The sequence below is a fragment of the Suricata suricatta genome, chromosome 9 (assembly GCF_006229205.1).
Source record: "Suricata suricatta isolate VVHF042 chromosome 9, meerkat_22Aug2017_6uvM2_HiC, whole genome shotgun sequence".
Taxonomy (NCBI): Eukaryota; Metazoa; Chordata; class Mammalia; order Carnivora; family Herpestidae; genus Suricata; species Suricata suricatta.
Window position 1 is genome coordinate 36411748 of NC_043708.1, and position 22369 is coordinate 36434116.

The 22369-nt window shown below is 38.9% G+C and overlaps 1 protein-coding gene across 1 annotated transcript in view; it reads left to right on the forward strand.

Moving 5' to 3' along the window:
• The window catches only part of KCNH5 (potassium voltage-gated channel subfamily H member 5), a 292797-nt gene extending 271131 nt beyond the window's left edge, over positions 1-21666 (forward strand). The window contains exon 11 of the mRNA XM_029951558.1: positions 20719-21666. Coding sequence (XP_029807418.1) covers positions 20719-21666 — 948 coding nt within the window. The remainder of the gene's footprint in view (positions 1-20718) is intronic.
• Positions 21667-22369: the final 703 nt, after the last annotated feature.

Consider the following 22369-nt stretch of genomic DNA (forward strand, 5'->3'; position numbering starts at 1 on the left):
GAGTTGTTTGGTTTTGGTTTTAATGGTTTGTAACAATTGGAATAGATAGAGGTGGTCCACTGATGCAGGACAAAGTAACTTGAGTGTCTAATTTTGCTTGTATGGAAAGCTGAAATAATCTAAGTAGTGAATGAAAGAGGAGAGGAGAGATTTCTGCACCACAATTTATTTGTTTTGCAATCAATAAGTACTTAGAGACTGTATTCTCAGTTTATCTGGGTGAACACGTGCTATACTTATGACATTCATCAGATTCAACAAAAGCAATTGATCTTTAAGTACACCCGATGTTTAGAAAGGCTAAGTGGCTTGGCCAAATTTATCCAGGTAGTCAATGTCAGAAGTAGTATCCAAACTCTTGCTTCCTGACTCCTGAGAGATGTTTTGAAAATGTTTTTCCTTGCGACACAATTCTGATCTAGAAACAAGAGATATCCCATGGAGGAAATGGAAAAAGGACTTAGAAACCAGGAAAAGTAACTTCTCAGTCCTAGCGTCAATGACTGGCTGTACATCCAAGTGCCCAATCAGTTCGGCTCTTTTGCGTTTCAGCTTACAGATTCCCCCAAATTAAGAAATACCCAAGAATATTACATTTCAGATAAATTTGATTCCAGCTATAGAAGGTTGAAACACTAATATATCATCTAGGCTAGATATACATTTCTAAATATTTCTAGAAGATAATACTCCAATAGAGAAAACTATTTGCCTGCTTAGTCTGTATTTCCCAACAATGAAGAATTTGTGTGTGACATCGAGTAAAAGGTGCATTATTCTTCTTTTAGGAATCAAATGCAAAAATTAACACATACTTAAATGAATGTGCTAGAATTGGTTTTCCAAACAAAAGCTGTAGAAATTTTCTTTCATTATGAAAAAAAATATCTTTGAAGGTATTAAACCACCCTGCTTCAGTAACTGTTCCCTCTGAGGCACAGCAGTCTTCTCACAAGGCAAAAGCTGACACCGCCTAGTAGATGTGTTCTTTGGGACAAAGGAATAGTATTAAATGAGATCTACTAGGGTAATACAGTGCAGAGTGCATTATACACTATGAAACAAAATTACACATAGCATTAGGAATGTCAGCATGTAATAGTGGAGGGAACACTGGAGTTGGCTTTAGGAAACAGATTTCAGTCCTAGCTTGGCCATTTACCAGCTAAGTGAGCCTAGGCAAGTCACATAACTTCCCTGACCCTCATTTGTTGAATAGGGGTAATAATAATTGTACTGCATGATTTATAAAGTTTCAGGGAGAAATTAGTTAACATAAGCTGAAGTGCATTGTAAAATGTATTGCATTTGCCAAATGTTAAATAGTGTTGTGTTCTACTTAGTTACTGGAGACTCTCATTCCATGTTTCTATGTATACACCTCCTTCTGTGTGTTAAACTGCCAGCTCAGTGTCATGCCTTTCATTGTCCTCCATTATTAAAGTGATTCAACCTCCTTTATCTTATGATTGCTTTCTCCCCAGGCCTTTGATCCTTTGGATCCTTTGCATCTCTCTTAAATTTAGATCAAGAATTCTTAAGTCAGTGTAGCCTACTTTTTGAGTCCACTAGACCCTGGTTGGAAACCCTTCCTGGTCATTAATTAGTGAGGTAGACTTGGAGCAGATCTTTAAAACTCTCTAAGCCTCAGGGTTTTTTCACCTTTAAAATGGATTATTGTGAAAATTAAGTAAGCAAATAATCCATGAAAAATGGTACAATTCTCCTAATCCTGGTATTTTTACTGCAAAGATTTCAAAGTGAGAACATGTGGAAACAATCACTACTGTGACCAGAATAACTATATTCTCAAAGACAAGGTGGTCTCCTGGTTTATTACGTGACTCAGGCAATGCCAACGCTGTATTCTTACATTCCCAGCAAATCATAATGGTAATAGTTTTATCAGTTTTTTCCTTTGAACTCGAGTGTGCTAAAATTTCTATGCTAAGAACTTAGAAATTAAATAGTTTTATTCTTCTGAGTTTCCTTCTGAATTTTCACGTGCTAACAAATAAGTGGTAGTTGCAATGCTACTTGGACATTAGCTTAAGTTGATATCAGGAGTGGGGCTCTGCCATTGCTTATTCTAAAATGTGTGGCATTGCCTTAGCAGGAGTGGAAAGAAGTAAGGGAACGGATATTTGAGACTTGGAAAGATGAAGACAAATATTGTGACTGCCTTTCAATGTTGTAGCTCTTTTGGAAGAGGTTGGAAAATGATGTTAGTAGTAAGTAGGGGTTGTGACTGGTTACTTTTAGTAAGGCATGAGAAGAAAGAGGTGATCCCAGAGATAGGTTGGCTGGCTTATTGGCAATTATGGAAGGGAATTGAAAACAGGAAGAAGTAGAAGTAGGATTCAAAAGTCACTGTACAAACAAGTCCTTTAAGACTCAATTTTGTAACGCAGCTCAGAGAATGGACATGACCTCCCAGCAAGCCTGACACTTTCAATGTAGCAGCTGTTAGGGCAGGAGGCAGAGCAGGGGGAGAGAAGGCGAGAGGGACACGGGGCCAAGAAAGCAAAGAATTGAATCAGGTTTGAAAATTATGTGCAAGAAAAAGCTTTTTAGGAGACTGCAGACACATGGAATTGATATAAATGGATCAGAAACTTATCCAAAATTTTCGAACAGGCAGCCTAGGAGGCTCAGTCTTTTGAGCATCTGACTCTCAACTTTGGCTCAGGTCATGATCTACTAGTGTGTGAGCCCGAGCCCCATGTCGGGCTCTGTGCTGCCAGTGAGGAGCCTTCTTGGGATTCTCTCTCTACCTCTGTCTGCCCCTGCCCCACTTGCTTGCTGTGCGTGCTCTCTCTCATGCGTGCACGCTCTCTCTCTCAAAATAAATAAGTAAATAAACCTAAAAATTTTTTGGGGGGGAGCCATATATTGCCAAAGAAACCGCAAGCTTGATCTTAAAATATCCTTTTACTGTGTGAGCCCCAAACTGTACCTCAGGCCCCAAAGTTTCACAGGCAGGAAGTAGCTGAGGAAGCTCTTCAATCCTGAAACAGCACCAACTCTCCAAGCCCCATATCAGGTCTGACTATAGAGGATTATAGACAAAGAAGAACCTCCAAAAAGATGGGATCGGGACCCACAGAGAACACTGCAGGGGAGAGCTTATCCCACAGAGCTAATCCCACAGAGCAGGCGGAGAGGCTAATTAAGGAATTCAGCCTGCTGCCAGGGCCTTCCAATGCCTGCCTGGCAGACTCCATCATCGCTGTGGAGCAGTGACTGCGGAGTCTCTGAGCCATTTTCCCTGTACCCTTTTAATGGGAGTGTTTAGTCAGTTAGCCTGTTCTTGCTCCACCTTTGTCTCTTGGCTATGTGTTTGTATGCATGCATATTCGTGTGTGTGTGTGTGTGTGTGTGTGTGTGTGTGTGTGTGTGTGTGGCTGGGCTGAGGCGTGGAAGGGGTGTGGGTAATTTGCCTTTCTAGTTTATAGGCCACTCCATTCTAGGCTTTGCCATTCCGAAAATTGCATTAACATTTAAGCGTGGGCTTAGACTAAAGAGAGATTTTTAAAATTTTTTCTCTTTTTCTCTCAAATTGTTCATCTGCTTATCTGCAAACCTGTCAGTTTTACTGGCAAACTAAACCCAGAATCTGACCACCTCTCTCTACCTCCATTTCTACCCCCCTGTTCTAAGTCATCATGCTGTCTCACCTGGATTACTCAGAGCCTTCTAATTTATGCCCTTCTATCCTCCCCACTTTCCAGTTTGTTTTCCCCACAGCAACCTGAGTGATCATCTTGGAAAAGAAGTGAGCACACATGAATCCTCTCCCGTGACTTCTCTTACACCTAAAACTCGAAGTCCCTGGCCTCCCAGTTTACCAAGTGCTGCCCCTTTGTCCTTCTTCGTCCACGTTCCTCAAACATGCACACTGCTCTCTCACTTCGGGGTGGCCCTCCCCCCATGGCTATCTGCATGGCCCACATCTTCATTTCATGACTACCTCTGCTCAGATAACACTTTCTCAAGGAGACCCAACAATTCTTTATTTTTCTTTGTAGCCACATCACCACCTGACATTTTATAGAATATTTAAGGAGTTTTTGTTTTGCTTACTGATGTATACCCAACTTCAAAACACAGCCTGGAACATGGTGGGTGTTTGACAAATATTTGCAATGTGAATGAATGCTGCTGCCGGCCACCATCAATAAGTGTTAACAAAGTAAGTGCTGTTAGGATGTAGAACAGGATGGGCCCATTTCTTCCTGGGCAGCAAATGAAAGTCTTGGAGCAGCGTAGCTTCACGAATGTTCATACAGAACTTTGCACTTAGAAGGGTGCTGGTCGGTGGTTTCCTGCTCTGCTGTTGCTATCTCTAAATTCTTAACAATTTTGAACAAGGAGTCCTACATCCTTTTTTATTGTGATATAATTCGTACACCATACAATTCACCACGATACAGTTTAGTGTTCTTTAGTATATTCACAAAGCTGTGCAACCATTACCACTAATTCCAGGACATTCTCATCACCCCAAGGAGAAACCTCCTACCCTTTAGTAGCCATTCCCCATTTCCCACTACACGCCCCTCCACCCCAGGCATGGATATACACCCTCTGACTAAATTAGTCTATCCTGGACATTTCATGTAAGTGAAATCAAACATATGTGACCTTTTTTTGTCAGGCTTCTTATGCTTAGTATATTTTCAGGGTTCATCCATGTTGTAGCATGTATCAGTATTTCATTCCTTTTTCTGGCTGAGTAGTATTCCTTTGTATCCATATACATCACATTTTGTATGTTGATTCACCAGTTACTGGATTTGGGCATTGTTTCTACTTTTTGGCTATCATGAATAATGTTGCTATGAACATTTGTGTACTAGTGCTTTCATTTTTCTTGGATATATACTGGAGTGGAATTGCTGGGTCATATTGTTAGTCTGTGTTTAACTCTTTAAGGAAGTGCCAAGCTGTCTGCCACAGAGGCTGCCCAGTTTTTATTCCTTCCAGCAAAGTACAGGGCTTCCAGGTTCTCTCCATCCTCCCAACCCTTGTTATTTTCTGTTATTAATAACACTTTTTGATTATAGCCATCCTAGAGGATGTAGATTATATCTTATTGTGGTTTTGCATTTCCCTAATGACTAATGATGTATCTTTTTGTGTGCCTATTGGCCATTTGTATATTTTCCTTGGAGAAATGTGTATTCAAGTGCCTTGATTATTTAAAAATATTTTTTCTTTTAATTGTTCAGTCATAACAGTTTTTTATATATTTTGGATATTAGAGCCATATAAAATATATAATTTGCAAATACTTCTGATTTTATAGGTTGTCAGTTTGCTTTCTTAAAAGTGTCCTTTGACACTTTTGTTTTGAATTTTGATGAAGTCGGTTTGTTTATTTAATTATTTTTGATGGCTTGAGATTTAGGTGTCTAAGAAAGCTTTCCCTTTCAAGGGAAACTGATTTCCTGATTGAAGGCCACTAAATTTATGCCTTTGTTTCCTTCTAAGAATTATATAGCTTTAGTTCTTAACCTTAGGTCTTTGATCCACTTTGCATTAAAATTTGTATATGGTGTGAGGCTGGTGTCCATATTCATTTTTTGTTTGTAGATGTACAATTATTCTAGCACCTTTTGTGAAAAGATCAATCTTCTGTCAGTGAATTGCCTCATCATCCTTGTCACAAAACAATTGGGCACAGATGCATAGGTTTACCTTTGAAAATTAGTTCTATTCCATTGCTGCATATGTTTGTTCTTATAGCAGTATCTTCATTTTAGTAGCTTTGTAAAACTGGGAGTTTTACTCATAGGAAACTATGAGCCCTCCAGTTCTTATTTTTTGGTATTGTTTTGGCTATTCTGGGTCCCTAACATTTCCATCTGATTTTTAGGATCAGCTTATCAATTTATGAAAAATTGGAAGGTAGAATTTTGATAGGAATTAAATTGAATCTACAGGTGAATTTAAGGAATATTGTCATATTAACAATATTATGTCTTCTAATCCATAAATATGAAATGTCTTTCTTTTTAAAGGATGTCTGGTAGTTTTCTGTATGAGTCCTGCACTTTTGTTATATTTTTCCCTTATTTTATTTTCTTTGATGCTGTTGTTGATGGAATTCTTTTTTTGGTTTCATTTCTCAGATGGCTCATAGCTAGTATATAGAAATACAACTAATTTTATATTGATTTTATGTCCTGCATCCTTCTGAACTTCTTTATTAGCTATAATAGCTCTGTGTGTGTGTGTGTGTGTGTGTGTGTGTGTGTGTTAGGATTTCTCAGGAATTTCTATATACATGACATGTCATCTCTAAACGGAGATTCTTTTTCATTCTTGGATATCTTTTATTTCATTTTCTTGACAGTTTCCCTGGCTGGAAACTTCACTGCAGTGTCGAATAGAAATGGCAAGATGGTACATACTTATCTCTTTCCTGATCTTAGGGGGATAACTTTCAGTATTTTACCATTGAGTATGTTAGAGGCTCTGATTTTTTTTTTAATGTTGTATTGGGCCATAAAATTCTATAGCTGGTCTTGCCTCATAAAGGAGAGCACAGTTGAGCTGAGTATTAAAGGATAAGTAGGAGTTCCCCAGCATGTGAAGAGGAGAGAACACTAATTTGCAATATCAGTGATGGGGAAAGATTCTGAATATCAGAGTGACTGAATGTGGCTGGTATGTGGAGGTCAAATGATGAGGAGTGAAGGAAACAGGTTGGAAAGGCTGGTGGGACTGAGCCACAGAGACTTGCTGACTTGTCAAAGAGTTTTAATTTTATTCTGTGGATTGTTTTTCCCCTGGGATGCTATCCTATTTGATACACAATAGCAAAAAGTGCAATGAGGGAAAATGAGACTAGCAATTGAGGCAGGGAGGGCAATTCCTGGATTACTGCAATATTTGAGACAGTGAGTCTAAATCTTTTCAGCCCTACCTGTGAATAGCCATTTCCTTGGTTTTGAACATGTTATCTTCCTTCCTTTGTTATTTTTTCTTAAATGAAAAAACCTTTAGTAACAGAAATATAAACACTGAACATCTGTATTTCAGTGTTATGCTAACATCAGTAATGGGCTTTGCAATATATGTTTGGTTACCTATAAAAAATACATTTTCATATTTATCATGATCTTGAAAATTGAGATTAATGATTTTTATATGGTAAAGAAAAATGGGGCCTAGACAATTTCATTAGTCAATTCAGTAATAGTGTTAATGATTCTAGGATATTTTGCCTTTGCATCTTCCTAACCTTCTTATCCACATTAGGCATTACCAGACACATTAACAAAATAAAAGATATTCCTTTTCTCCCTTTCTCTCTTCTTTCTTTCCTTTTTCCTCTCTATTCATCTCTCCTTTTTTAAAAAAAAAATCAATTAATTCCTCAAAATTTATTTAGGATGTAAGAGGCTCAACTAGACCTCTAACATATTATTTGTCCTTTAGGAGCTTATAGACTTATGAGTGGCCCAAGTAAAGCAAGGCAGCCAGATTCCAAAATGGAGTGTGATGTGTCATTGTTACCCTTCCTTTACACATCTGAATTTATTGGCTGACCATCTGCCACAGCTCTGTCACTGTGGCCTTTGTTAAGACAAGCTTCTAGCTTCTGATATGTACATGAAAGTGTTTGATAAATACTCTTGGGATGGATTGAAGGAACTAGAGTTAGAATTAGTGACTAAGATTACAGAAACAGTAAAAAGAACCAAAGGACAAAACCAACCAGATCTCGCAGAAGTCAGATGAACCAGAACTTCTGCCTGATCACATATAGCTGTAAATTCCTACTCAACTCCCTAGATTCACAGATTTGGAAAGTGATGGGCCATTTGAGGGGAAACTCCTCTATCTTTCTTCAAATTATATAACACTAAATCCATGTCATTAAACAAATGATTCTAACCCTTTTTTTTCCCTTGGCTTTTATTGGATTTCAAAGTTCAGTACACATTCAAATTATTCAATTTTGATATCACTTTTATGATCAAATGTCCTACTTTTGAAATGGAAAGCTCAGTTGGCCATGTTCCCTGTTAAGTTTAAGAAGCTTTTATCATTTAAATAAATTAAACCTTCCAGCATGGCCTCCACTGAACATAATGAAGCACGGAGAAGAAAGCTTAAATGAAATAAACCTCTTTGCTAATAGAAACAGTACAGGCTATTGTGCCTGCCATAAACGTGTGGCTGGAATCATAGCCTGGTTCGTAATTTTTCTTTTTTTTTTTTGTCCTTAATTTTTGTGGTGTTCATCAGCAATTTGATTTGCCATTGGGCAAAAAGATAGACACAGAGTACATCAAGTGCAAGGGTTCTAGGTTATTAACACTGAGGAAAAACTCAAATACTAGATTTTTAAAAGCTGATCTAATACCATATTGAGAATCACGTGTATTTTTTTCTTTTACATTAATCCATATGTTGTTCTATGAACACTTAGATACTTTTACATTTTCTAAAATAATTTCTTTGGGGGAATTAAAATTTTTTTCTAGAGAAAAATCATTATTTTTATGTAATAATTGGGTAAAATCCATCAATATAACTTACATATTTATTTAGGAGGAAATGTTTTACTTTCTGTAGGACACATTGCCCATATAGGAATCAACTGAATTATGAAGATGCTTATTGTTTATAGATTCTTTCAATTGCCAAAGACTAGTAAGCAAAAATTTTAAAACTCTTAATGAAAATATGCTTTTTAAAAAGGGCTTAACTGGGGCGCCTGGGTGGCTCAGTCAGTTAAGCATCCAGCTTCACCTCAGGTCATGATCTCACGGTTCATGGGTTCAAGTCCTGTGTCAGGCTCTTTGCTGACAGCTAGCTCAGAGCCTAGAGCCTCCTTCAGATTCTGTGTCTCTCTCGCTCTCTGACCCTACCCTGCTTGCCCTGTCTCTCTCTGTCTCTCAAAAATAAATTTAAAAAACCATAAAAATTTTTGTTAAAAAAGGGCTTAACTAATTTATCCATCTTTACATTCTGTTATAAAGTTGAACCATTTTATAATATGCATAATTAAAAACTTAAAGGTAAAAAGCACTTCTTAAAAGGAAAGATTCAGCAGAATATATCAGAGAATGCTCATGCTTGTAATGGTAATGTAGGATAATTACCATGCTATGTTTATGATAAAATGTAGTCTCCTTGGTAACAAAACACATTGTTTTTTAAATTTGGAGTTTAGGGTCATAAAGTTATCTTTAAAACTATGAGCACTTATAGAGAGGGTTTGTTACATTTAATGTTTGTGAAAACAGTGAGTTACTTCCATTAGGCACCCCTGCTGTTATATTTTCTTGGTTTATAATGCATTCTTTATAACTTAAGAAAAAACAAAAGCTATCATAATTTGCATACACAACATGGTTTAACTAGTGGTGATACCTCATTCGGTTGAGTCTTTAAACATTATAAACATGATAAAATCATCCCTTCATTTTTTTTTTTAATTTTTCTCTTTTTGATTTCAGTGCCAGTTACCCTGCATTAAGAAAGTATGGCCTTGGGCGACCTGGGTGGCTCAGTGGGCAAAGCGTACGACTTCAGTTCACGTCATGATCTCTTTGGAGTCTCTGTCTCCCTCTCTTTCTGCCCCTCTGCCACTCACGCTCTGCGTGTTTCTCTCTCTCTCAAAAATGGGTAAACATTACAAAAATTTTTTAAAGAAAGTACTGCATTGTCTCCAGCTGAGAAATGCTTTTTTTTTTTTCCAAAATTTTATTTAAATTTTAGTTAACATATAGTACAATATTAGTTTCAGGAGTAGAATTCAGTGATTCATCACGTACAGACAACACTCAGTGCTCATCATAACAAGTGCCTTCCTTAGTACCCATCACCCATTTAGCTCATCCCCTCCCCACTTCCTTCCATCAGCCCTCAGTTTGTTCTCTATCTTTAAATCTCTCATGGCGTGTTTCCCTCTCTCTCTTTTGGAAAATAAATTCTTAATGGGTGTTATTGCATCCTTACAATGGAATCAAAGATAAGTTCTCATTCAAGTGCTTTAAAGATCGATTTGTGGGTCAAAGATTTGAATGTGATTATATTCAGCCTGCGTTTGTTAACTATCTGCTTGTGTCCAGCAGTGGGCTAGGTGCTGAGGACACCAGGAGGTAGATGATGATGTGCCTGCCTCCAAATTAGGAAATAAGAGTAGACATTAATGATCAATTATAGTAATACGAATAAAATTGATTCACTGTTGACAGAGTGAAAAATAATTTTAAAATGTAGAAAATCTTTCTATTTGTAGTATTTTATATTCATAGACCTATCACAAACATAGATTTACAGAGAGTATGAAGAGGTTATTGAATTAGTGAATAACATTTACTTATTGAGGACTTTCAATATGACAGACACTATTGTAGAGTCTAGAGATACAGCATGTAACAAAAGAGACAAAAATCTCTGCCCTCAGAAACAAAGAATCCACCAGTAGTGGGGTCAAGAATGGCATTTAAGTCTGGGGGAAACTATATCCTTTGAATTGCCCCACTCCCTGCTTTTGGTAAAGGTGATATATGAGTAGAAGTAAGTGAGAAGAAAGCACAAAAGCTGCCTTGAAGAGAGCAATAAGCCACAAAATGACAGCATGTATTTTGTTTTATTTATTTTTTAATGTTTATTTTTGAGAGAGTACAAACGGGGGAGGAGCAGAGAGGGAGACAGAATCTGAAGCAGGCTCCATGCTGACTTGGGGTTTGAACCTAAGAACCGTGAGATCATGAGCTGAGCTGAAGTCAAACGCTCAACTGACGGACCCACCCAGGAGCCCCAATAGCATGTATTTTAAAGGGAAGTAGATGGAAGCAGCCTGCTGGCTTTGCCTGTGAGAAGGAGGAGCACTGCCAGCGTGCCCATTCCCCTAACTCTCCCCTGCAGCTATCAATTACTCAGCAAGCACAGGGCTGCAGTCCTCTGTTCAATTACCTGCCTTCAGGGATGGTTCTCCATGTCACGTGCTCTATGAAGGGTTATCTGTTGGGTGTGAAACAGCCTTATCACCCCCTGCTTTACCCACATCTTTGTGTCAAAGTCACCTTACAGAGCTGCAGTAGAGTGTAATGGCTATGGCTGCTTGATATCTGACTTCTCAGATTAGAATCCCAGCCACTTACTCCTTGGGTGACCTATGAGGCAAAGCACTTAAACTCTCTATACCTCAGTTTGCTCCTCTGTAACGGGAGAGTAATAGGACTTAGATCACGGAGTAGTTATGACAGGTAAATGAGATAATACATGTGTGAAGGGGACTTTTTTTGCTACATGCAAACTTTTAATAACTTTTTTCAGTGAGTCCTAATTTCCATTCTACAGTCAAAAGAAATAAATTTAATCTCATTTAGTAAACTCTAACTCAGTAATTTTTCATTTATAGTTCATTGTCAAATTGATTCCATATAACACCCAGTGCTCATCCCAACAAATGCCCTCCTTCATGCCCATCACCCTTTTCCACTCTCCCCTACCCCAATCAACCCTCAGTTTGTTCTCATTATTTAAGAGTCTCTTATGGTTTGCTTCCCTCCCTCTCCTTAACTAGGTTTTTCCCTTTCCCCTCCCCCATGGTCATCTGTTATGCTTTTACTCATATGTGGAACAGGAGAAACTTACGGTATGTGTCCTTCTCTGCCTGACTTATTTCACTTAGCATAACACCCTCGAGTTCATCCATGTTGCTGCAAATGGCCAGATTTCATTCTTTCTCATTGCCACGTAGTGTTCCATTGTATAGATAAACCACATCTTCCTAATCCATTTGTCGGTTGATGAACATTTAGGCTGTTTCCATGATTTGGCTATTGTTGAAAGTGCTGCTATGAACATTGGGGTACATGTGCCCCTTGGGTAAACCCCTAGTAATGCTATTGCTGGGTCATAGGGGAATTCTGTTATTAAATATTTGAGGAACCTCTACACTGTTATCCAGAGCAGCTGCACCAGTTTACATTCCTACCAACAGAGTAAGAGGGTGCCCCTTTCTCCACATCCTCTCCAGCATCTATAGTCTCCTGATTTGTTCATTTTAGCCACTCTGACTGACGTGAGGTGGTATCTCAGTGTGGTTTTGATTTGTATTTCCCTGATGATGAGTGACGCTGAGCATCGTTTCATGTGTCTGTTGGCCATCTGGATGTCCTCTTTGGAGAAGTGTCTATTCATGTCTTCTGCCCATTTCTTCACTGGATTGTTTTTTGGGTGTGGAGTTTGGTGAGTTCCTTATAGATTTTGGATACTAGCCCTTTATCTGAAATGTCATTTGCAACTATCTTTTCCCATTCTGTTGGTTACCTATTAGTTTCCTTGATTGTTTCCTTTGCTGTGCAGAAGCTTTTTATCTTGATGAGATCCCAATAGTTCACTTTTGCTCTTGATTCCCTTGCATTTGGAGATGTGCTGAGTAAGAAATTGCTGCAGTTGAGGTCACAGAAGTTGTTCCTGATTTTTCCTCTAGGGTTTTGATGGTTTCCTGTCTCACAATCAGGTCCTTCATCCATTGTGAGTTTATTTTTGTATATGGTATAAGAGAGTGGTCTAGTTTCATTCTTCTGCATATTGTTGTCCAGTTCTCCCAGCACCACCTGTTAAAGAGGCTGTCTTTTTTCCATTGGATACTCTTTCCTGCTTTGTCAAAGATTAATTGGCCATACATTTCTGGGTCTAGTTCTAGGTTCTCTATTCTATTCCATTGGTCTATGTGTCTGTTTTTTGTGCCAATACCATACTGTCTTGATGATGACAGCTTTGTAGTAGAGGTTAAAGTCTGGGATTGTGATGCCTCCCGTTTTGGTTTTCTTCTTCAATATTACTTTGGCTGTTCGGTGTGTCTTTTGTGGCTCCATACGAATTTGAGGATAGCTGCTCGTAGCTTTGAGAAGAACACTGGTGCAATTTTGATGGGGATTGCATTGAATGTGTTGATTGCTTTGGGTAGTAATGTTTATTCTTCTGATTCATGAGCCTGGAATGTGTTTCCATTTCTTGTGTCTTCTTCAATTTCCTTCATAAGTTTTCTATAGTTTTCAGCATACGAATCTTTCACTTCTATGGTTAGGTTTATTCCTAGGTAGTTTTTGGTTTTTGATGCAATTGTGAATGGGATCAGTTTTTTAATTTCTCTTTCTGTTGCTTCATTATTGGTGTATAAAAATACAACCGATTTCTGCACATTGGTTTTGTACCCAAGCGACTTTGCTGAATTCATGGATCAGTTCTAGAAGGCTTCTGGTGGAGTCTGTTGGATTTTCCATGGAGAGTCTCATGTCATCTGCATAAAGTGAAAGTTTGGCTTCATCTTTGCCAATTCTGATGCCTTTTATCTCTTTTTGTTGTCTGATTGCTGATGCTAGGACTTCCAGCTTTATGTTAAACAACAGTGGTGAGAGTGGACATACCTGTCATGTTCCTTATCTCAGGGGGAAAGCTCTCAGTTTTTCCCCATTGAGGATGATAATAGCTGTGGGCTTTCCATAAATGGTTTTTATGATGTTTAAGTAAGTTCCTTCTATACAGACTTTCTCGAGGGTTTTATTAAGACAGGTTGCTGTATTTTATCAAATGCTTTTTCTGCATCTATTGACAGGATCATAAGGTTTTTATCTTTTCTTTTGTTAAGGTGATGTATCACATTGATTGATTTGTGAATATTGAACCAGCCCTGCAACCCAGGAATGAATCCCACTTAATCATGATGGATAATTCTTTTTATATGCTGTTGAATTTAATTTGCTAGTATCTTGTTGAGAATATTTGCATCCATATTCATCAAGCATATTGGCCTGTAGTTCTCTTTTTTTGCAGGGTCTCTTTCTCCGGTTTGGGAATCAAAGTGATGGTGGCTTTGTAGAATGAGTTCAGAAGTTTTCCTTCTAATTTTTGGGATAGCTTGAGAAGAATGGGTATTAACTCTGCTTCAAATGTCTGGTAGATTTCCCCAGGGAAGCTATCTGTCCTCGGGATCTTATTTGTTGGGAGATTTTTGATAACTGATTCGATTTCTTCATTGGTTATGGGTTTGCTCAGATTTTCTATCTCTTCCCATTTGAATATTGGCAGTGCATGTATGTTTAGGAATTTGTCCATTTCTTCTAGGTTGTCCAGTTTGTTAGCATGTAATTTTTCATAGTATTCCCTGATAATTGCTTGTATTTCTGAGGGATTGGTTGTAATAGATCCATTTTTATTCATGATTTTGTCTATTTGGGTCCTCTCTCTTTTCTTTCTGAGAAGCCTGGCTAGAGGTTTATCAATTTTATTTTTTCAAAATACTAATTTTTGGTTTCATTGATCTCAACTGTTTTTTGGGGGGGAAGGGGTTCTATATTTCTGCCTAGATATTTATTATTTCTCCTCTTCTGCTGGGTTTTGGGTATTCTTGCTGCTCTGCTTCTAGTTCCTTTAGGTGTGCTGTTAGATTTTGTATTTGTGCTTTTTCTAGTTTCTTGAAAGAGGCCTGGATTGCAATGTATTTTCCTCTTATGACTGCATTTGCTGTATCCCAAAGAGTTTGGATTGTTGTATTTTCGTTTCCATATTTTTTTTCTTCTTGTATTGTCTGATTGGCCCATTTATTCTTTTGTAGGGTGTTCTTTAATCTCCATGTTTTTGGAGGTTTTCCAGACTTTTTCCTGTGATTGATTTCAAGTTTCATAACATTGTGATCTGAAAGTATGCAGGAAATGATTTCAGTTCTTTTATATTTATTGAGGGCTGCTTTATAACACTATCTTGGAGAATGTACTGTGTGCACTTGGGAAAAAAGTGAATTCCATAGCCTCAGGGTATAGAGTTCTAAATTTATGTCAAATCCATCTGGTCCAATGTGTCGTTCAGGTCCATTGTTTCTTTACTGATTTTCTGTCTAGTTGATCTATCCATTCTGTAAGTGGAGTATTAAAGTCCCCTGCATTTAGCACATTCTTATCATTAATATCGTTTGTGATGAATTGTTTTATGTATTTGGGTGCAGCTGAATTTGGTGCGTAGACATTTATAATTTTTAGTTCTTCCTGATGGATAGACCTGTAATTATTATATAATGCCCTTCTTCATCTCTTGTTACTGACTTCACATTAAAATCCAGTTTGTCTGATATAAGTATGGCTACTTCAGCTTTCTTTTTACTTCCCATAGCATGAAGATATTTCTCCATCCCCTCACTTTCAATCTGAAGGTGTCCTCAGATATAAAATAAAGAGGATGGTGGAGGCAGTGCTAATGGAAGAGCATATACAAAGAGAGAAATGACAGGGGTGGGGAGAAAGAGACATTGAACATTGACCAGGCAGAGAGACTAAAAGGCTTAATTCAGAGAGAGAAAAAGGAGAATAGAGGTGGAAAAAAATGAAGATAATGTTACCCAGAGAATCTATATAGTCTGATTATTTCAGAGAGAGAGAAAGGAAGGTAACAAAGGAGGTGTGGAAGATGCATCAAGAGAATGGATTAAATATACTGTTTAACCAGAATACACAGTCCAGAGGAGGGGTGAGATAAAGGAGAAAGTATCTGAATAGCAAGTATTGATCTAGAGTTAATCACAGCAATGCGTCAATGCTAGTCTTGGCGGGAGTGGGGGGGGGGTTTGTATATTATCATCTATTCGGGCTCTGATTTAATAAAAAGGGGGGGCAGCTACCTACCTAGTACAGATGTGCATGGTTTGTTGTAGGCAGGTTGTGCCTCCACTGTATCCTGGACTGCTCCCTGAGGCCCTGCCTTGGTGGTTGTGGGAAGAAAAATGGCGACCTCCCAGTCCCTTCTCGAACCAGGTGTTGCAAATTACTCTTTTGGGTCCTGTGTCACTATGTCCCGGGCACAGCCAGGGTGGGCCGTGTTCCATATCCCACAAGCCGAGGCACTTCCTAGCAGGGGATTGAGTAGGGGAGCAGTTCCTCCTGATGCTGACTGCATCCCTTGCGTACCATCTATCCTGGAGGGAATTTCTGGGACCTGGGCACCCAGCCCAAAGAAAGCTCTGCAGTTAGAGAAAGGATCTCTCTCCAAATGCCCTACAGTTAGAGATGTGATGATAGGATCCCTCTCCATCCCGGGCCAAGGTTTTTCTCTTCTCCAGGGACAGTTCTAGGATTCCCCAGCCACTCTTTCTCTTCCCTTTGTCTCTCCACAGAGGGGGCTCCCTCCCCTCCTTGTCCCAGCCCGTTTTTATCTTCCCCAGTTCACAATCATGCACCTATGAGGCTGTCTTCTTAGTGAACTTGATCTCTCTTCCTCCCAGACCCTTGCAGTTCAGTGTCTTTGGGCTTCAGCCCTTCTTTGTTTGAGAGATGCAAGTGGGAAGTATGGAACTCTCTATTTCTCCCCCATCTTACCTCCTCCCTAACTCAGTCATTATTTTTAAAGTTACCTCTAGCTTGGGGCACCTGGGTGGCTGGTTAAGTGTTGACTCTTGATCTCAGCTCAGGTCATGATCTCATGACGGACACAAGGCTTGAACTCACCAGACTCCACACTGACAGTGCAGAACCTGTTTGGAATTCTCCTTCTTCTGCCTCTACCCATCTCATGCTCTGTCTCTCTGAAAATAAAGAAAGAAACTTAAGAAAAATAAAGTCACTTCTGGCTTAAAAGTAGTTGATAAAATCCAAGTATTACTGTTTTGAATTTGACTCCAGCTCAAATTCTGTTGCTTGGGTTAGAACGTACCTCATGATCCTCTCTTCCAGCCCTCCCTCTGCTTCTGCCTTCCCTGGGCTCATGATTGCCTGTGGGCCTGATGCTAAGCATAGGGGGTTCCACTTTAGCACCCAGGGCTTGTCTGTGAGATCTGGCAGGCTTGTGGTCACTCCTCAGAGCACTGGCCTTTTGAGCTGGCTGCACCCAACTACTAGGCACTATTTATTGTGTGGCATATTTAATGGTCTCAAAGACCCTGGCAGCAAATGTTCTACAGAGTGCTATAACCTCTCACCTCATCTGGCTTCTATGGGGCTGAGATCACAGCTGTCGACCTACTATAGTTCCCGGGCCCATGGGGATCCTGGCCACGCCCATTCAGGCACACAAGAAGTGTGGGCAGAAACAAAGAGGGTGTATGCTTTTTGCAGCATGCTTGCTTGGCTCCAAAAAGCAAATGCGTTGGTCCTGCTGCTCTGCAAACTCCAGAAGAGAAGTTAGGGCCTATCTCAATGTCCGTAAGTGTCCCTAAAGCTCAAGGACCTGTGTCTAGTGCCTCATCCTCTCCTATCCCCCTGGAGTGGGAGATGGAGGGAAAGGAGCAAAGTGCAGCACTTCAGATTCTAATATCTGACCTCTGTTCTTTCTCTTTCTCAGGTTCTTTGATACATTCATAGTGGCAAAATACACACCCCTGTTCTATCTCATTTGTCCCCCAATGCACACCAGCAGTCTGGCTCCTTTTGTATGACATAGTTTGGCATTTGGAGTCTCTGTTCTCAGATTAATAGTAGAAGTTCAGACACTCTGTTGTCCTAGGTCTGGGGCCAGCTGATGGTCAGGGAAGCTGCAAAAGGCTTATTTTGTTGATGTTTTACATGGGCTTAAATCACTAAGCATTCTAAATTTGCTAAGCACACAATAATTGGAAGCAATCATTAGCCATTGTATTGAAATTTCAAAACATACAGCCAACAAATAAGATGCCAACAGATTCGCAGTTCTAGGGACACCAAATATTTCATTGTAATTTCTAAAAACTGTGAACTTCGCACAGCAGTACATATGGACACTACAGAGACAGTAATGTTTTTGTCTATTTTATGCCAGTAGTGTTGCTGAATTCAGCAAACAAAAACACAGGACATGCAGTTAAATTTAAATATAAGGTAAACAATGAATATGTTTTAAAATATTAGTATGTCCCATTCAGATAAATGATGTATGATTTTTCGGTATAAGTATGTCCCAAATACTGCATGGTTGTCCTGTATTATATCTAATATCCTCATGTGCCATTTACCTTTCTTCCTTGAGAGTTTGAAATAGGTCTTTTTATTGCAAATGTGAAGGTGACTCTCAGATATTACATTGAACCAAGGCTATGTCTATCCAAGGCTAAGGAATTACCTTTAAAAAAACAAAAAGATCACAGTTGAGTGGGAAGGAGGATGTGGCCACTTACATTTGTTCCTGAAACGAAATTGAGTACCTTTTCAATGAAATGCGATGAAATCAGGATGTGGTATCTGTGTTTCCATGTTTGGATCTGTCTTGTCCCAAAGATTGTTAATATCTTGAAGGCTCAGCATAAGCTGTTTATTTAAGAAACATAAGAAATATATCAACTCTTTGAAAAACTTTCAATTAAACTGCTGGAGCTTCAATGTCAGACTTTCGGATTTGTATTACATCATTCCAAAAGATCCAACTTCACGTGTCACTAAAGAGGGTAAAATATGCTGGTATTTATAGACAGTTATTGGATTTAGAGAATATTTATTTTAAAGTATAGATTATTACTACTTCATAAGCTGTATCTAGTGCATCCATTGCAATTTAGAGAGTGTGCTCTTAGAGAATTCTATCTCCCTGATCTTTCTGTTCATAGTGACCATCAGTAGTATTGGTTTCTAGTATAAATCAATGTCTGTGTGTTACTCTGGAAGCTGCTGAATCTTCAAGAAGTAATGGAAATGGTTTCAAATAGACCGGATTTTATGAGAGTTCAGTGTATAGAACCAACGTATTTTGAGTGTCTACTCTAGGCTGTGTAGTTCACATATATCTCTAATCTGACCAATACGTTAATGAGAGAGGGTGAGGAGGTAAGTAATTTTGTCAGCCTTATAAAATTGTGTGATTCTGAGAGTACTGTATCTACTATAACTCCCCGTGAGATTTTTCTTAGATTATTCTTACAGCCCTCATCTGCAGTTATTTTGCTCAGGAATCTGAGCAAAAAATCTGTTAAATTCACTTCTAATTCTGATAATATACATGATAATTTCTTATGTGATGAACATTTTTCCTCTTCTTTATTCTTCCCAGTATTATTTTCAGAAGACATTTTAAATGAAATTTATGCTAACTATTTGTGGTTACATATCAAATAGCACATGGACTATGTATTTAATTCTATATTTAAAATTTACCTCAAGGGGCGCCTGGGTGGCTCAGTCTGTTAAGCATCCGGCTTCAGCTCAGGTCATGATCTCATAGGTTTGTGGGTTCGAGCCCTGCGTCAGGCTCTGTGCTGACAGCTAGCTCAGGGCCTGGAGCCTGCTTTGGATTCTGTCTCTCTCTCTGACCCTCAAAAATAAATAAAAAAACATTAAAAAATTAAAAAAAATAAAATTTACCTCAAAGTACAAAAATAAACCTTAATTGAAAGGATGCATGCACCCCTGTTTATTGTAGCATTATTTACAATAGACAAATTATGGAAGCAGCCCAAGTGTCCATTGACTGATGAATGGATAAAGAAGATATGATATTGATTCTCAGCCTTTTGGCTAAGATCAGGTAAAGAAGATGATCTATATATACACACAGTAAAATATTACTCATATAAAAAGAATGAACTCTTGCCATCTGCAACAATATGGATGGAACTAGCGAGTATAATGCTAAGTAAAATAAGTCGTAGAAAGACAAATACCATATGATTTCATACATATGTGGAATTTAAGAAACAAAACAAACAAGCAAAGGAAAAAGGAGAGAGAGAGAGAGAGAGACCAAGAAACAGACTCTTTAACTATAGAGAATAAACTGATGGTTACCAGAGGGGAGGTGGTGAGGGATGCGTAAAGTAAGTGATGGGGATTAAGGAGTGCACTTCTCATGATGAGCACTGAGTAATGAATAGAATTGATGAGTCACTACATTGTACACCTGAAACTAACAGAACATTTTACATTAACTCTACTGGAATATAAAACCTTAACCTTCTGGAAATATGCATAGAAAAGGGTTAACAATACTCAGTTCTGAGGCAACAAATTGAAGTCTGAATGGGAGAAACACTTTACACTAAAATTGTTTATAATATTTCAGAAGGTAAGAAGAGTCAATATATAGGTTGGAAAAATGAATACTAACAATGAAAAACAAATTTGAAGGGTCCAGTCTCCCACCCAGTGATAGTATTACGTGGACAACTTCTTCTGTTTGGTGGTGTGAGGTTCATGGGTGTTCAAGGCAGTTTATTTAATGAATAGATAGCAGTTTGAAATGAAGTATGTGTTGAGTCGGTATCTGTCTCTCAGAACATTACTTTCAGGTCCTCCTCACTTTCTAACATTTGGGTATTTTTATAGCCTAGAACTCATAATTTGATCCCCTAAACAGAGGAGGATATTAAAAATGGTCTTGAATATATTCATATATAAAAGGAAAGCATACAAAAAGTGATGCCATTATGAGGAAATTTAGTATAGTTCCTTACACACAATATACTAACATATGTATTTATATATTTTCTATTAAATGGGAGCATAAACTAAATAGCAGGCGTCTCTATTCAGTTGTCTATCACATTCCCCCTTCTGTATGCAAAGGAGAAGGACCAAATAAGCAAAATAAGCTTAGTCAGTGCTCCTATGTTGAGTTTTAAGAATATTGTGTCTGTTAAGTGGCATCAGGGTTTTTTTTCCCCCTTTCAGAAATGATCTGATCTTGTGTTCGAAGCTTTCCTCAGTAAAACAAAGTTTATCCAACATCCTGGCACACAGTTGTTAAGTTCATCTATCTTAATAATCATGTTCTAAACATCTACCCCCTTCACAGATCATTTTCCGAAAAATCAGTGACGTGAAGAAAGAGGAAGAGGAGCGCCTCAGGCAGAAGAATGAGGTCACCCTCAGCATCCCCGTAGACCACCCCGTCCGAAAGCTCTTCCAAAAGTTCAAGCAGCAGAAGGAGCTGCGGAATCAGGGGTCAACACAGAGCGACCCCGAGCGCAACCAGCTCCAGGTAGAAAGCCGCTCCTTACAGAACGGAGCCTCTATCACCGGCACCAGCGTGGTCACCGTGTCACAGATCACACCCATCCAGACATCTCTGGCCTACGTGAAAACCAGCGAGTCCCTCAAGCAAAACAACCGCGATGCCATGGAACTCAAGCCCAATGGCGGTGCTGACCCCAAATGTCTCAAAGTCAACAGCCCCATAAGGATGAAGAATGGAAATGGGAAGGGATGGCTGCGACTCAAGAATAACATGGGAGCACATGAGGAGAAGAAGGAAGACTGGAATAACGTCACGAAAGCGGAGTCCATGGGGTTATTGTCAGAGGACCCCAAGGGCAGCGATTCAGAGAACAGCGTTACCAAAAACCCGCTAAGGAAAACAGATTCTTGTGACAGTGGGATTACAAAAAGTGACCTTCGTCTGGATAAGGCCGGAGAGGCCCGAAGTCCGCTGGAGCACAGCCCTGTTCAGGCTGATGCCAAGCACCCCTTTTACCCCATCCCAGAACAGGCCTTACAAACCACACTGCAGGAAGTCAAACATGAACTCAAAGAGGACATCCAGCTGCTAAGCGGCAGAATGACTGCCCTGGAAAAGCAAGTGGCAGAAATTTTAAAAATACTCTCAGAGAAAAGCGTGCCCCAGACCTCTTCTCCCAAGTCCCAGATGCCACTCCAAGTACCTTCCCAAATACCATGTCAGGATATTTTTAGTGTTTCAAGGCCTGAGTCACCTGAATCTGACAAAGATGAAATCCACTTTTAATATATATACATATATATTTGTTAATATACTGAAAACAGTATATACATCTATATACATGTGTGTATATACAGTATATACATATATATATTTTCACTTGCTTTCAATATGATGAAACAATATGGATTTTGATAATGTAAATATTGCATGTCCAGCTGGATTCTGGCCTGCCAAAGAAGATGATTATTTAAAACATAGATATTGCTTGTATATTATGCAGTTGACTGCATGCACACTTTTCATTTATTTATAATCTCTATTCTAATACAAAAAATATGATTTTTTGCTAAAGGCAATGTACTATTTGAAGAATCAGGGTCCAACCTGCCAATGTCGCCATGACACATTTGATCTCAGGCTGAGTATATCGAGCTGTCCTTTTCTCACTGTTCTGTCAAGTTAAAATTCTAGATTAATGCCAAGGGAGAGTTCAACCTTTTAGACTGTTGGTACCATTTTATAATCTCTTTTCACAGGATATTTTTCTGTAACTCAGTGTTGGGTTGTTTTCCCCAACAGGCAGTGTCTGCTCCATCAAAATGACTGTTTTGTTGCCTAAATCAGACAGCAGTGTGGGACACTGAGAATGTATGGCTGTTAGTTTTGTGCATGAATTGCATTTCTGCTCACCTATACCTCTCCTTTTTTAACACTGTACTTAGATAGTAATCATTAACTCTTATGTAAGGAAATCCCTCCTCCCTCC